Here is a 15599-nt window from a genome sequence, read left to right as displayed (position 1 = left end):
ATTCCCCTGCCGGCTAGGAGTCTAGACCTCCCTAGGCCGCACTTGAAGTGGTTATATGATGCCGCCACCTTCTCCTGTTGGTCTAGTAGACTAGTCCTGTGCTCGCAGACCCTAGGCTGAAGAATAGTCATTCTTCTGAGGCCTAGGATGGCGCCGGTACTGGAACTCTGTTTCTGCCTTGTTGAGAAGAGGCGGCACTGCTGCCGTTCCCTTAACTGTATTGGCAGACCCTAGGTTGGAGAATAGAAATTCTCCTGCCGCCTAGGATGGCGCCGATACAGAAACAGAGTTTCTTAAGGGTGTGTAGGACCGGCAACCTTGCCGGTTCCTTCCACACCTCATACAGGACCCTTTTCCCTCTCACTCTGTTCTTTTGTGATGGCCTAGCCATCGTATCTCTTTGAGCCGTCATCCTGCAATCTCACCGTTTGCCGGTGGATTGTGGGGTTGGCCAGACTCCTACTCAACAGCTGTTGTCCGACTGCCTGCGGCTATGCTGGCTGCTGGCAGACACGACAACTGCCGGTGGCCATGTTTTACACAAACTGTTGGCGGCTATGTAGGCTGCTGGCAGCCATGTCATCTGTCGGCGGCCATGACGGCTGGCGGCCATGATGGCTGTTGGCGGCCATGATGGCTGTTGGTGGGAAGTCTCTTCTGTCACCAAGGTTCATCAGTCCTCCCTTGGACTGCCGGCCACAAGTTCTATTGCTGGGGTATTAGCCTGGTCGGCGGTATGCCGGCCAGACCGGCACAGTTAGGTGCTGACTCAGCTGGAAGTATGCCGACTGTACCAGTGCTGCTGGGTGCTAGCCTGCCGGCCATGTGCCGGCCGGACCTTGCCGGCGATGGTACTGGTGGCTGGATGGAAGCCTGAATGTTACATTCTCCCCTTCCATTTGAACCTTCTTTCTGGAGAAAGGCAGTAAATTAGATATTTACATCCTTAATTAGTGTATACATACACAGTAATGAGGCAGCCTTCACTCCATGCTGTCTCTCTCTCTTTTAGCTAGCATGCTGGCTGCACTGGCAGGGACTAGCTATGCCGGCTATATGCCGGCTGAATTACAGTATATGTTTATACAGGTAGTCAGTATATTTGCAGTATAGGATATACTGCAGATAGAAAACTATTGTATATATTATACTAGTAGTTATTTTCCAATATATCTTGGGTATCCTTGCCCAGGTGTTTATTGAGACCAATCCTATATTGAAAGAATAGAATTTCTTCAATATTCTGATTAGAAATCAGTTTTCATATTACCCTACAATATTAAATAGATTAAAGGGCTGGTGGTATTACACGTCTATCCTTAAAAGGTTAGAACCCTTATCCTTGAGTTTCCCTGATCAGGAAACTCTATGATTTTAATATTGGAAGGGAAGGTCACAGCAAATGGGCTGGGTATGATACACAAATATATGTCTTTTACATTTCGTAGTCCAGTCGGCATCATGCCGGCTGGACTGTGCCGTCAGATGCTAGCCATAATGGAAGCACACTGGCTGAACTACATTATATATAATTATACAGTAGTCGGTATTTTGCAATATAGTATATACTGCAAGCAGAAAACTATAGTATGATTATACAGTAGTTAATTTCTAACATATCTTTGGTACCCTTGTGCGGGCTTCTGCTGAGACCATTCCTATATTGAAAGAAAAGAATTCCTTCAATACTCTGATTAGAAATCAGTCATCCTTACCCCACAGTGTTAAATAATAAAATGGGGCAGTGACTTGTACACTTTTCTACCCCTAGGGGTTAGAACCCTTTCGTTAGAGTTCCTTGATAAAGGAATCTCCTTATAGTTAATACTGAGGGGAGGTAACAGTATTTGCTTGCAAGGGATACACAAGTATGTGTCTCCCACTATCCCTTTCTAGCTTACTATCCTAAGCTATTTTAGTTAAAAGATGACTTTTACATATTGCTTATCAGTGAGATATTCAATTATATACTCATTCTGCTTTCCTTTCTTTACAGGAGGAACCCCAGATGACATGTGTTGCAGTCTTCTGCAATATCAAGAGTAAGTACTTTTACGGTCATAATACATGCAGGTTTCATGCCCCCTGCAATATTATTTCTGAATCCCTGCATTATTGGAACCCTCAAGTTTGTAATGTATGTCGAACCTTAATGTCTGAGGGTTTCGATAATCCCAAGTTGATGGAGTCTAGGGATGCAGCTCGTAAGAAACTACGCAACTGGGTAAGAGGATTCCAGAAAATCTCTCCGGGACCATACCTACCTAATGATAGGATACGTAGCCTACTATTCCCGAAAGCAAGTAGGGAAATAGTGGTGCCCCATGCACGATTTGCACCTCCCTGTGGCCAGATAGCCCTTGGGACGGAGGGCAGGGAGCTGCCACGGGAAGAGGTGGACAATGTCGTGTCGGAATTGCTTCCGTCTGTGCCGGCTCTAGAGCCGTTAACATCGACATCTTCACCCTCTACCCCTCTATTAGACAAAATGGACCAATTACTGGCCCATATGAAAGGTCTAATAGAAAACTTTCGCAAACAAGGCAAAAAGGAGGAAGCGAAATTCAAGATAGAGCTCTGTGAAGCTCCACTTGTCGCTCCCCAAGGGTCATACAAACGACCCAGAGACCAAGACCTTCCGACATGCTCCAAAACCAATCTCTGGAGGTTTGCGGAGCTTATGCCGATTTTAGACGGCAAACTCTACATCTCGGAGAAGTTGGGTGCTGTTCCTTTAGACGAAATCCAGTTTTGGCCAAGCTTTGACTCTTTCCCTAATTGCTTCACTCGACTGAAGCATGAAACCTAATTGCTTCACTCGACTGAAGCATGAACCAACGTCAAGCAAAGAAACGGAACTGAAGGTCATGATTCTCGACCATGATAAGGCACAGGCTATCTTGTCAAGTAGCCTGAGAAAGGTGGGTTACACGGTGTCGAAAGTGTTCACACTAAGTAAGAGACTTCCTTCCTTTCTTGCTCCTGCTTCAATATCATTCCCCTTTACGTGGAAGGCATTTAAATCTGTTGCCAAGGCAGTGAAGGCAGGTAAACCATGTCCTGCAGTCAAGGATTGCAAGCCTCTGTCACCAGCCTTTCCCATGCAGGAGAAGGATTGGAAGGAAGTCCACTTAATCTTTTCAGTAGGAAAACTAGACGCGGATGTCGCTAGACGACAGTTTAGCGAGAATCTCCCTAAACTTTCTGAGTTTCTTTTGGGTAAGGAACAAGTGACAAAGGAGAGACTTGCAGCCTCCCTATCCCTACAGAACTGCATAGAGTTGTGTTCAGCCCATCAAAGTACCCTAGACATGCTCATGGTCTTGGCCAAAATGCATATGGCCACCTTAGTAAAAGACCTTTATGCCTTTATGAAGGCTAGGAGAGCCTGTAGGGAGTTTGTGTTCACTGCCGCAACAGTGAAACACGAAACCGGGAAGCTAATATCTTCCAGCATCTGGGGTAGAGACCTCTTTCCAAATGAGGTGGTTAGAGAGGTGATTAAGAAAGCCACCACGGATAACATAGGACTTCTCCAGAAGTGGAGCATCTTTTCAAAGAGAAAGTCTTCCACGGATGTGGGTCCCCGGCCTAAAAGGAAGACGGAAAAGTGTTGAAATTTTCCACGGGCTGTTCAACAACATCCCACAGTTTTGATGACCGCGGTACCACAGGCAGGTGGTCGAAGATGTAAAACTTCTGATCAGTCGAAGCAAAGAGACACTTCTGGTAGGATGGAGGTTCCTTCAGAATCGCTGGACCTTCGATCCTTGGGTCCAAGGCCTAATCAAGATGGGACTAGGTTGAAAAATAGACATGCTTCCACCATCATTTCCTTAACTCTTCCTACACTCCAACCACATCCTGGAAGAGTATACCTTAGAGCTCTAGAGCATACAGGTGGTAAGGAAAGTATACTCCATCGAATTCCAGGGAAGGCTGTTTGGTGTTCACAAGAAGGACTCAAGAAAACTAAGTCATTCTGGATTTGTCGCCACTCAACAAGTTCAAACAAAACAGCAAGTTCATAGTGTTAATCCTTCTGAACATAAGGACCCTATTTCAAAAAGAGGTGTTCACAGTCTCGTCAGACCTGAAAGATGTCTGTTGGCAGCTTCCAGTCAGTCGCCCCTCTCCTCCTACCTAGGATTCAAGTTACAGAGGATAACGTATGTCCTAGGAAAGATACTTGTCAGACTAAACACAGTCCTAAGTATCTTCACGGGATTGGTGGACACAGTCACGCAAAAACCAAGCCTAGGAATGGTTCAGGCAACAAAGTACCTGGGCGAAAGGCTGCGGTGGATAGCACCCGAAGTGGCTGGTCTATGAGCATCCAAGAAAGTGATCCGGTTCCTGGAACATCGGGGATGCAATATCAGCTTCAAGAAGTCTCGATTCTCTCCAGCTCAAAGGCTACAATGGTTAAAAAACCATTGAAACCTGTGGTCACACCAGCTCTCCTTTCCCTTGGGGATGTAAAAGGAGATCGCAAGGTCGGTCAAGAGACTATGGTAATCAGTTAGGATTCCAAGACGCTAACAAGGAGGAGTTCTGAACTCTCTCCAGTTTGCAATAGTGACAGACCTAGTGCTAAGAGCACAGCTGAAAGATGCGTTAAGGCTCTGGAGAAGATACGCATCAAATGCTCTAAGAGATCTAAAAAGACCGATATCGGTCTTTCCTTAATCCCTTCCCTAACGATGGTCAAAGGCCAAAAGCTTATTGAAGACCGTGCCCTTGCAACTACCCCGACTATTGAAGATCATCCGCATGGATGCCTAGTTTGAAGAATGGGGTGTTCACTCCCATCAGAGGAAAATCCAAGGGATTCGGTCATTTCTATCCAAGGCCATGTTAATCCTGTCGTGGGTGGGGAATCTCTCCACGCAGATCGAAGCGATAATGAGACGTCGGAACCGACAAGGCTAGAGAGCGTCTCATATAGTTTAAGTGATGTTAGCCATCCCTTGCCTAAAAGGATGGCACCTATCAGCAGTTCATGTACAATCGATCCACAATGTGACAGCGGATGCTCTACTCGGGCTCAAGCTGATAGAGTTAGAATGGTCCACAGATGCAGACCTATTCTCTCCCAGATGGGAACAAGTCCCCGAGCTGCAGTTCGACCTCTTCGTCACGAGTGTCATCAAGAAACTACCTGGATATGTAGCCCCATACGAGTATCCTCTAGTGGAGATAAGACACAATGTCTCTAGTATGGAAGGGATGGACTCAGGAATTCCTGTTCATACCATCCAATCTCCTGCTGAAGGTCCTCAACATGCTGAGATCCTTGCAGGGAGGAGTGGCTATGTTGGCTCCCAAGTAGCCCAAGAGCAACTGGTTCCCTTTAGTGAAGGAACTGAGGCTGAGGCTGGCCCTAGTACTGAACCCAGTACTATCTCAGAAGGTTCAGAAGTTAATTGCCTTCAATTTATCACAGAGAGCCCAAACCCTTCATTTCATGATTTTCTTGCCCTAGCAGCTAGGAAAAGATTTGGGATCTCAGAAGGCAATATAGAATTCTTAGAAGAATACAAGTCTAAGTCAACTAGAAGACAATATGAGTCATCTTGGAAAAAGTGGGTTGCTTTTGTAAAAGCAAAAGGACCAAAAGAAATTTCAATGAACTTCTGTCTGTCCTTCTTTGTCCACCTTCATAATCGGGGTGAAGATTGCTATGTGGCGTGTCAAGAATACGTCCCCTGATATTATGCGATATCCTTGAGAGAAATTTTAAGGATATTCGTGCAAGGAGTTAGAATTCTGGAGACCTAAAGGTAAATTCTCTGGGAATATCACTGTAGTCCATATATCCCTTAGGAAGCTACTATTAGGAACCTTCCATCAGAACGACATGGCGATATCACCCAAAAATAGATTTTTCGCTTCGCTCAAAATCCGTTATTGCTTTCATTCCTGTTATTCACACATTTTTATTTTCATTTTTGGGCTCAGGCCATGTCGTCCTGATGGAATTTCCTTCGTTAGTAGCTTCCTAGGTTATATTTGACTCAAATATAACCTAGGAAACTACTAACGAAGGAACTTCCATCAGGACGACATGGCTACCTCACCCAAAAATAGATTTTTTGCTTCGCTCAAAATCCGTTTTATAGCCTTTCTTATTGGTTATTATCCTTATTTACTGTTCTCAATATTTCCCAGTAGGTTAAGTCTCTTTTGATATTAAATTAAATTAACAGACAAAATTTTATGGAAAAAACTGAAAATTTACTTCATTAAACGTCGATATTCTCACTTTGTCGTCGTATTCCGACGCAGCCAGTATTCAACACCCCCCTCTGGAAGGTTACATCAAATTGTTTGTTTTATAAAGTAAATATGTTTCCTCTGTCTTTCTTATTTCTTAATATAAAATTTTGTTTTTTTTTCAAAAAGAGGTCTTTTTAAACATAGCATAAGATAAAGAAGAGTAAATATCTCCCGCCCTAATTTCCTGTCCCCTTCAATTTATTAGAAACTAACTGCAGTCTGAATGAATAACGAAGGATTACAGCTTTTATTGATTTTAAGGAACTGGTTGATAGTAATTGCATTTCATTTTCTGTTTAATCTGGTGCGTTAGACTAACTTATCAAAATTTGAGTTTAATTTAACTGAAAAAGAAATCATATCACGTGATTGTAATTTTAGAAACCTTTCTTTTGAGAATAGTTCGAATTCTTTTATTAACAAATGAGGAAGTTGCTGGTTACTGTATATTCTATATAGATTTTAATTTCCGTATTTTTCTTCATTAATATAACAATTCTTCTAATAGAAAATTATTCAGAGAGAGAGAGAGAGAGAGAGAGAGAGAGAGAGAGAGAGAGAGAGAGAGAGAGAGAGAGAGAGAGAGAGAGAGAGAGAGAGAGAGAGAGAGAGAATCTTTTCTTTTAACTGTAATGAAAATTTATATTTTTCATCAGCATTATGCAAATATTACTTAAACATAATGTATATACCAACTTTTAATCATTTTTTATATAAGAATTACTATGCAGAGTTTATCACTGATTAGTTTACATTATTATTATTATTATTACTTGCTAAGCTACAACCCTAGTTTGAAAAGCAGAATGCTATAAGCCCAGGGGCACCAATGGGGAAAATAGCTCAGTCAGGAAAGGGAACAAGGAAAAATAAAATATTTTAAGAAGAACAACAATATTGAAATAAATATCACTTTATAAACTATAAAAACTTAACATGTATAGTATTAGCCATAAAGCTTTCATGCATATTTGTCAGCGAGAGATGGGCTGGCACTAAGAAGGCCTGGTGCAAAGGAGTGCGGTTGGTTTTTAAAACATCGGGGCATGAGAGTACTAATCGTGAAACCACGAAAACGTGATTTTTTTTTAATTCATAGTTTATACTGTTTTCTGTATCCCAAAAGATCAAGTGCTCAATTATGGAACCAGCTAATACTGAGGGCTGACTGTTTATAGATATGTATAATGTTTATATGTTCATATATTTATATATATATATATATATATATATATATATATATATATATATATATACATACATATTTTATATATATATATATATATATAAGAGAGAGGAGAGAGAGAGAGAGAGAGAGAGAGAGAGAGAGAGAGAGAGAGAGAGAGAGAGAGAGAGAGAGAGAGAGAGAGAGAGAGGTTAGGTAATACAGCAAATAGAAATATTAACAATCTGTATCATTTACAGATTAATACGGTAGCTTTCGCCATGGTCATGCACATCGTTTGCAAAAGCCGTGCAGTTGGGGATTCTCGAGCAAACAGCAACAGACCTACCTGCTATAAATTCATTGGATCTATCACCATATTCATCATCCTTGGACTCACATGGAGTTTTGGCTTCTTATATATGACCGCAGGTATATTGTTTTATATATGTGCGTTTATATCTTTGTTTATGATGTATATGCATTGATGCATACATAGTAAGTGTTACTGATATGTAAGCAAAATGGTAGGTAGCCCATGATATATATAGTTTGTTTGCGCTCTTGAATATGTTAAGGCCAGAATAAATTTTTTCTAGCATATGATTGCCATTTGAAGTGTACATCCACATATTAAACGATATTGCTTTGCACTTTGTTACATATGAACTTGTGCATGATAGTCAATGAAAAATGCTTGAATGGCTCCAAATTAAAGAACTAAGAAGTCTTTTGATATATTCACTAGACATTTTGGACTTGGACTCCCTTAGCAAAATATTTACTCTAGTTTTCTTTTATTTACAAGAGTTTGTGACTTCCATCATCTAAATCCTTTACTTGTACCTTTGGATTAGTCAGGGAAGTGTTTTGCATGATTCCACTGGGTTGTGGGTAGTCTATTGGAAACATCCATGCCTGACAATCTGCTGGACTGGTGTTCAAAACCCTTACAAGCTTGATAGTTTCTTGTAGTATCTGCAACCACACCATCCATGTGAGCTAAGGATGGGCGTTTTAAGGGAGCCTATAGGTTTACCTGCTGAGTCATCAGCACCCATTGCCGGGACCTCAATGGTTCTAAATTGGGTGGAGAGGAGCCTTAGGCATTGATCGCTTGTAGATAGGGTCAGTCTCTGGGGCACTGTCACTGTCCCTTGTCTCTGCCATTCATGAGTGACTTTAAACCTTAACAGTGTTTCAACGCAGTATAAATTATGGAATTTTCCTTATGAAGTTTATTGTTTGTTGTATTCCTGCATAGCTGTATTTTCTCAGGGCAGATGCTGACACTTTTGCAATACTAGATGATTATTAATTTCAATCATTCTTTCTTTACAGCCCTTAGCCAACTATCAATAGTATTCACTGTGTTTAATTCTCTCCAAGGGGTCAGTTTACTTTTATTTGGAATAATCCTAGATCTAGATGTGAGACGTGAACTTAAGGAAATTATAATGGATAAGGTAAGTGATTAAACCCATGACTATATAGTAAGATATAAAATTTGCATATGTAATTACAGTAAAATTATGATATAGCAGTTTGTTATTTATATTACATGTTTTTCAGGCTTTTCACTGGCATGAATAACCATTTTTATTTTGGCCATTGGCACAAGAAATGTATATATTTGTAAAGCCAACATCAACTTCATGAAATGAGAATGAAATTCTAGGAAATTTTGTGTGATATGCTTTGTGCAAAGAAATCCTAGTCTCCCATAAGATTGATAAGTTTGTCCTCATTTCCCTCGAAGATATTTTGCAGCGATTTTCTGTAACTTTCAGATTTGTCTTGCATATTATCAAGTGAGAAGTTATCTGTTTCGGTATTGTGCATCAATCTTTTACTATGCAGTATTTATATTCTGTAGAGGAAGATTACAAATTAATACTTTAACAGAAAAACCCTTTTGAGTAATATAATTGTCATCATTATTATTTCTGTCTGATACTACCTATACATTGGTTGCAAAATGATTTTATGTTACCAACCAAGCAACCAAATTAATAACATCTATTTTGTACTTTTTGTCTATATATATGCCAAGTCACTTCCCCAACTTTGGGGGGTGGCCGACATCAAACAAATGAAAAGAAGGGGACCTTCTCAACATACCTCCCAGCCTGACGAGGGACTCAACCGAGTTCGGCTGGTACTGTTAGGGTGCCACAGCCTACCCTCCCCCATTATCCACTACAGATGAAGCTTCATAACTCTAAATCCCCTACTGCTGCTACCTCCGTGGTCATCCAAGGCGATCGGAGGAAGCAGCAGGGCCTACTGGAAAATTGCTCGCCATTCATTCTTATTTCTAGCACACTCTCTTGCCTCTCACATCTATTTTCCTATCACCCAGAGCTTTATTTACTCCATCCATCCACCCAAACCTTGGCTTTCCTCTTGTACTTCTCCCATCAACTCTTGCATTCATCACCTTCTTTAGCAGACAGCCATTTTCCATTCTCTTAACATGGCCAAACCACCTCAACACATTCATATCCACTCACCCTCACTACTTCGTTCCTAACCCTATCTACTCGAGATACACCAGCCATACTCCTCAGATACTTCATCTCAAACACATTCAATTTCTGTCTTCCCGTCACTTTCATTCCCCACAACTCCAATCTATACATCACAGTTGGTACAATCACTTTCTCATACAGAACTCTCTTTACATTCATCCCTAACCCTCTATTCTTTACCACTCCCTTCACTGCCCCCAACACTTTGCATCCTTCATTCATTCCCTGACGTATATCTGGTTCCACTCCACCATTTGCTGCAACAACAGACCCCAAGTACTGAAACTGATCTACTTCCTCAAGTAACTATCCATTCAACATGACATTCAACCTCGCACTACCTTCCCTTTTTGTACATCTCATAACCTTACTCTTATCCTCATTAACTCCCAACTTCCTTCTCTCACATACCATTCCAAATTCTATCACTAATTGGCCAAGCTTCTCTTCCGAGTCGGCAACCAGTACAGTATCATCCGCAAACAACAACTAATTTACCTCCTATTCATGATCATTCTCGTCTATCAGTTTCAATCCTCGTCTACGGACTCGAGCATTCACCTCTCCCACCACTCCATCAACAGACAAGTTAAAAACAACCATGGCGACAGCACACATCCCTGTCTCAGCCCCACTCTCACTGGAAACCAATCGCTCACTTCATTTTCTATCCTAACACTTGCTTTACTACCTTTGTGGAAACTTTCCACTGCTTACAACAACCTTCCACCAATTCCATATAACCTCATCAGATTCCACATCGCTTCCCTATCAACTCTATCATACACTTTCTCCAGATCCATAATCGCAACATACTCCTCGATACCTTTTGCTAGATATTTCTCACATATCTGCCTAACTGTAAAAATCTGATTCGTACATCCCCTAACTTTTCTAAAACAACCCTGTACTTCTAAGATTGCATTCTCTGTATTATCCTTAATCCTATTAATTAGTACTCTTCCATACACTTCTCCAACCAAACTCAACAAACTGATACCCCTTGAATTACAACACTCATGCACATCTCCCTTACCCTTATATAGTGGTACAATACAGGCACAAACCCAATCCACTGGTACTATTGACAACACAAAACACATATTAAACAGTGAAACCAAACATTCAAGTACAGTCACACCCCCTTCCATTAACATCTCAGTTCTCACACTATCCATACCAGGTGCTTTTCCTACTCTCGTTTCATCTAGTGCTCTCCTCACTTCCTCTCTTATGATCTTTCTCTCATTCTCATCTCCCATCACTGGCACCTCAACACCTGCAACAGCAATTATATCTGCCTCCCTTTTATCCTTACCATTCAGTAAACTTTCGAAATATTCAGCCAACATTTTCCTTGCCTCCTCTCCTTTTAACAACCTTCCATTTCCATCTTTCACTGTCTCTTCAAGTCTCAAACCAGCCTTCCTTACTGTGTTCACTTCTTTCCAAAGCTTCTTCTTATTCTCTTCATATGAATGACCCAATCCTTGACCCCATCTCAGGTCAGCCGCCCTCTTTGCCTCAGTTACCTTGCGCTTTACTTCCACATTTTTCTCTCTATAGCTTTCATACTTCTCTACACTATTACTCTGCAGTCATTCTTCAAGTGCCCTCTTTTTCTCTTCCACTTTTAACTTCGCTTCTTCATTCCACCATTCACTGCCCTTCCTCATGCTGCCTCCAACAAACTTCTTGCCACTCACATCACTTGCAATCCCAACAAAATTTTCTTTTACTAACTTCCACTCCTCCTCTAAATTACCAGTTTCTCTTACTTTCACTTCGTCATATGCCATTTTCAACCTTTCTTGATATTTACTTTTCACCCCCGGTTTTATTAGCTCTTCAACCCTCACTAGCTCCCTTTTACATCCACCTACTCTATTCCCCCATTCTTTTGCTACAACTAATTTTCCTTCCACCAAAAAATGAGACATACCGTTAGCCATACCCCTAAACACGTGCACGTCTTTCAATCTTCCTAGCATTCTTTTAGTTATCAACACATAATCCATTAACGCCCTTTCTACCACTCTTTCATTTGCCACTCTTACCCATGTATACTTGTTTTTATCTTTCTTTTTGAAAAAGCTAGAACTTATCACTATCTTTTGTTCAACACATATCTACCAGCCTCTCACCACTCTCATTTTCACCTGGTACGCCATACTTCCCAGTGACACTTTCTACCTCTCCAGCGCCCACTCTAGCATTTAAGTCACCCATGACAACTACATAATTCCTTCTACCCAGTCCTTCTACATACCTAGTTAATTCATTCCAGAACTCATTCTGCTCTTCACTTTTTTCACAATCTGGCCTATACACACTAACAAAAGACCAACATTCCCTACCCAACCTAACCCTTACCCACATTAACCTTTATTATATCTCCTACCATTCCACTACTTTACCTGTCATCTATTCACTCAGTAATAAAGCCACACCCTCTCTTGCTCTTCTCCTTTCCATCCCAGACACTACCAGTCATTCCACTAAACATCACTTCACCTTTTCCTTTTATATTTGTCTCACACAAAGCCAATATATCCCTCCTTCAATTACTAAACATACTTCCAATCTCATATCTTTTACTCTCTATCATACTACTTCCACATACATTCAGACACCCCAAAACTAGAGTGTGGAGAGCAGTCACTCTCTCCCCAGCTCCACATCTTCGATGTCTCACAGGAGTTTATAATACAGGAGAGGGGGTTCCCAGCCCCCTCGCCCCGTCCCTTTTAGTTGCCTCTAACATCACGCAGGGATACGTTGGTGCTTTTGTAGTTGTTGTTTTGCCCCAGTGGCCACAGTATATACTGTATATGATATTACAAATAAGATAAAATTCTCTTGACTGTTAACTGTATTTCAGTTATGCAGAGCTTTGTTTACTGTTAAACAGTGATAACCATTACAATAGTTATTTACTAGGACATAGTAATATCATGTTCAACTGATATAATATGAATGCTAGATCTGAAGAAGCAGTTAAAAACTCCCAAATTGCAAAGAAATCAGAGAAATAACTGTATGATGAAATAATACTATATACATACAGTATAATATATATATATATATATATATATATATATATATATATATATATATATATACATATATATATATATATATATATATATATACATATATATATATATATATATATATATATATATATATATATATATACATAAATAAATAACGGATTTTGAGCAAAGTGAAAAATCTATTTTTTGGTGAGAGTGCCATGTCGTCCTGATGGAAGGTTCCCTTAGGTAGCTTTCTAATGATATTTGCTACAGTGATACTCCCAGAGAATTAAACCGAAGGTCTCCAGGATTCTAACTCCTGGCGCGAGTATCCAATAAAGGATATCGCATAATATCAGGGGATGTATTCTAGATACGACACATAGCATTCTTCACCCCGAATAGATTTAACTCTTTGATGTAAGGGGGAAGAGTGGCAAAAGAAGGGGGTGCCGTTCTAGGTACCCGGTGGACCTTCATCCCTACTACTACCGCGACGCCATTCCTTTTGTCGTTAAGCAGAAATGACTGCAGATAAAGTAATTTTGGGAGGGGTCAGCAAAAGGGTGGGTCCATCAGGACGACATGGCACTCTCACCCAAAAATAGATTTTTCACTTTGCTCAAAATCCATTTTTTGGGCTCTGGCCATGTCATTCTGATGGAAGCATACTAGAGAATTAACTTGAAATTACTATAGCTATGGGTTTGTGTATGTGCCTTCTACCTTGAATGGATTTCCTTATCTGGTCTACTAGACTTATATGTGAAATTCCAGGTTACTGTCATTTCCACTAAGCCTGGAGTTGGTTTAGTGCTTCCTGCCCCCTTCAGGGAAAGTGTCGACATCAACAATAAGGATTCAAGGATTGAATTTCCGTAGGAACAGAAAGTAAAACTTTAGAGCTTACATTTCACTTACCATGGAAATCTGTATCCTGATTTCAAGTTTTAGGCCCTTATAGGGATTAAATAAAACTCTAGCATGTTTTATTTTTCTCTAACTTAGATAGCAGTAATAAGACGCAAATACGTTTTAGTATTTTTATTTTGCAACTAAATTATCAAATGTAGTTACAATAGAGTATGAATCAGATCCAGCATTTAAACACATCAGGGTCCATATTTTCTCCTGTAGAAAAAATGTGTAATTTAATTATCAGAATAATGACACTCAATGGAAATGTGAAACCAAATTTGTCTGACTTGTACAGATTTTTGGAAATTCATTAACACTGTGACGCAAACGTTCACTCGGCACTGGTGTTATTGGTTAGATATGCACCTATATGGAACAGTATGTTAATCATTGTTGTGATTTGCCCTAGAAGGTAAGTGTACCTATGCACACGATGAGTCCCAAAACAGTCCACTGTTCATCGCTGCACTAGACGACAGGTTTAATAACACTACTCGCTGCCACCACAAAATGTTTTATTTCATGTACTTGCTTCGCATAGTGTTTGTAGAAGACCCTGGATAATCTCCACCCAGTGTATGAGTGGAGTCTTTCAAAGTCCATATTTTGAAAAAAGTTCAACAAAGAAGCAACTTTCCTCGGATCGTGACCTGCGGGTGTACTGTCAGGATCCGCTCTACGGATAAAGTAGGTGAGCTTCGCTCTCAGTTGTCTTAGGGATAGGTTTGATCCTGAAGTTTTGCCTCTGAAGAGCTGTCCTCTCTTGAAGTCTGAAGTTCTCCGATGATAGACCTTAAGACATTCTACTGGGCACAGAGAGGCATCTTCCTTCAGTGAACAGATTCTACAAGGACCCCACCTTTAAGTGGGTAGCTCAATCTTTGCATGAAAGGCAGGATCAGGAAAGAGGTTCAGTTCTCCTGTGTCTAGGAACTGAATATGGCCTTTGTTTCTGGATAAGGCCACTATTTCACTAACCTAACCCCAGAGACTATTGCAAACAGAAAAATTACTTTCTGTGTTAGATCCTTTAGCGTACAATCCTCATTGTTTAGGTTCGAAGAATAGTGCTAGACTTTCTCCAAAGACCACGTGATGGGCTTTCGTGGGGTTGGTGGCTTGAGTCTAGCGCATGCTTTTGGGATCTTATTAAATATTTCTCTAGAGAGGTCCACTTCAAAGGCGTACCGAAGTGGTCTAGCCAGGGCCGACTTACTAGAGGTAATCGTAGTAGAATCCAGGCCTTGTTCGTGTAGGTATATGAAGAATGTGAGACAGAAATCTATCGATATTTCTGTCGGTTTCCTTGTTTTAACAAAGGAAACCCATTTCTTCCATGATGATTCATGTTGTATCCTAGTCAAACTTGACTTATACGTTTCGATGAAGTCAACTTTATCCTTCGAGATACCAAACTTTTTGTTCGCCATTAGGGCGAGAAAATCATGAGATGTAGGTTGTTGGCTCTCGAGGATGAAGCGTAGACAGTCGACTTCTGAATCAATTGAGATAATACTGGATCCGGCAGAGGAACCAGCTTCAGTTTCAGCTCTAGAACTAGAGGGAACCAGTTACTTTTGGCCCACTTGGGACCACTACTGCTGCTGTCCCTCTGAAGGATCTTAGCTTGTCGAGGACTCTTAGCAGGAGATTGGTTGGTGAAAACAG

The 15599-nt window shown here is 40.8% G+C and overlaps 1 protein-coding gene across 5 annotated transcripts in view; it reads left to right on the top strand.

Moving 5' to 3' along the window:
• LOC137629602 (latrophilin-like protein 1) overlaps positions 1-15599 on the top strand; it is a 511095-nt gene that overhangs the window by 479701 nt on the left and 15795 nt on the right. For all 5 annotated transcript variants that reach the window (XM_068361081.1, XM_068361085.1, XM_068361084.1 and 2 more), the window contains 2 exons: positions 7705-7876; positions 8786-8910. In XM_068361081.1, the coding sequence (XP_068217182.1) occupies positions 7705-7876; positions 8786-8910 (297 nt within the window). The remainder of the gene's footprint in view (positions 1-7704; positions 7877-8785; positions 8911-15599) is intronic.

The sequence above is a fragment of the Palaemon carinicauda genome, chromosome 37 (genome assembly GCF_036898095.1).
Source record: "Palaemon carinicauda isolate YSFRI2023 chromosome 37, ASM3689809v2, whole genome shotgun sequence".
NCBI lineage: Eukaryota > Metazoa > Arthropoda > Malacostraca > Decapoda > Palaemonidae > Palaemon > Palaemon carinicauda.
This window is presented reverse-complemented; position numbering and strand designations above follow the sequence as displayed.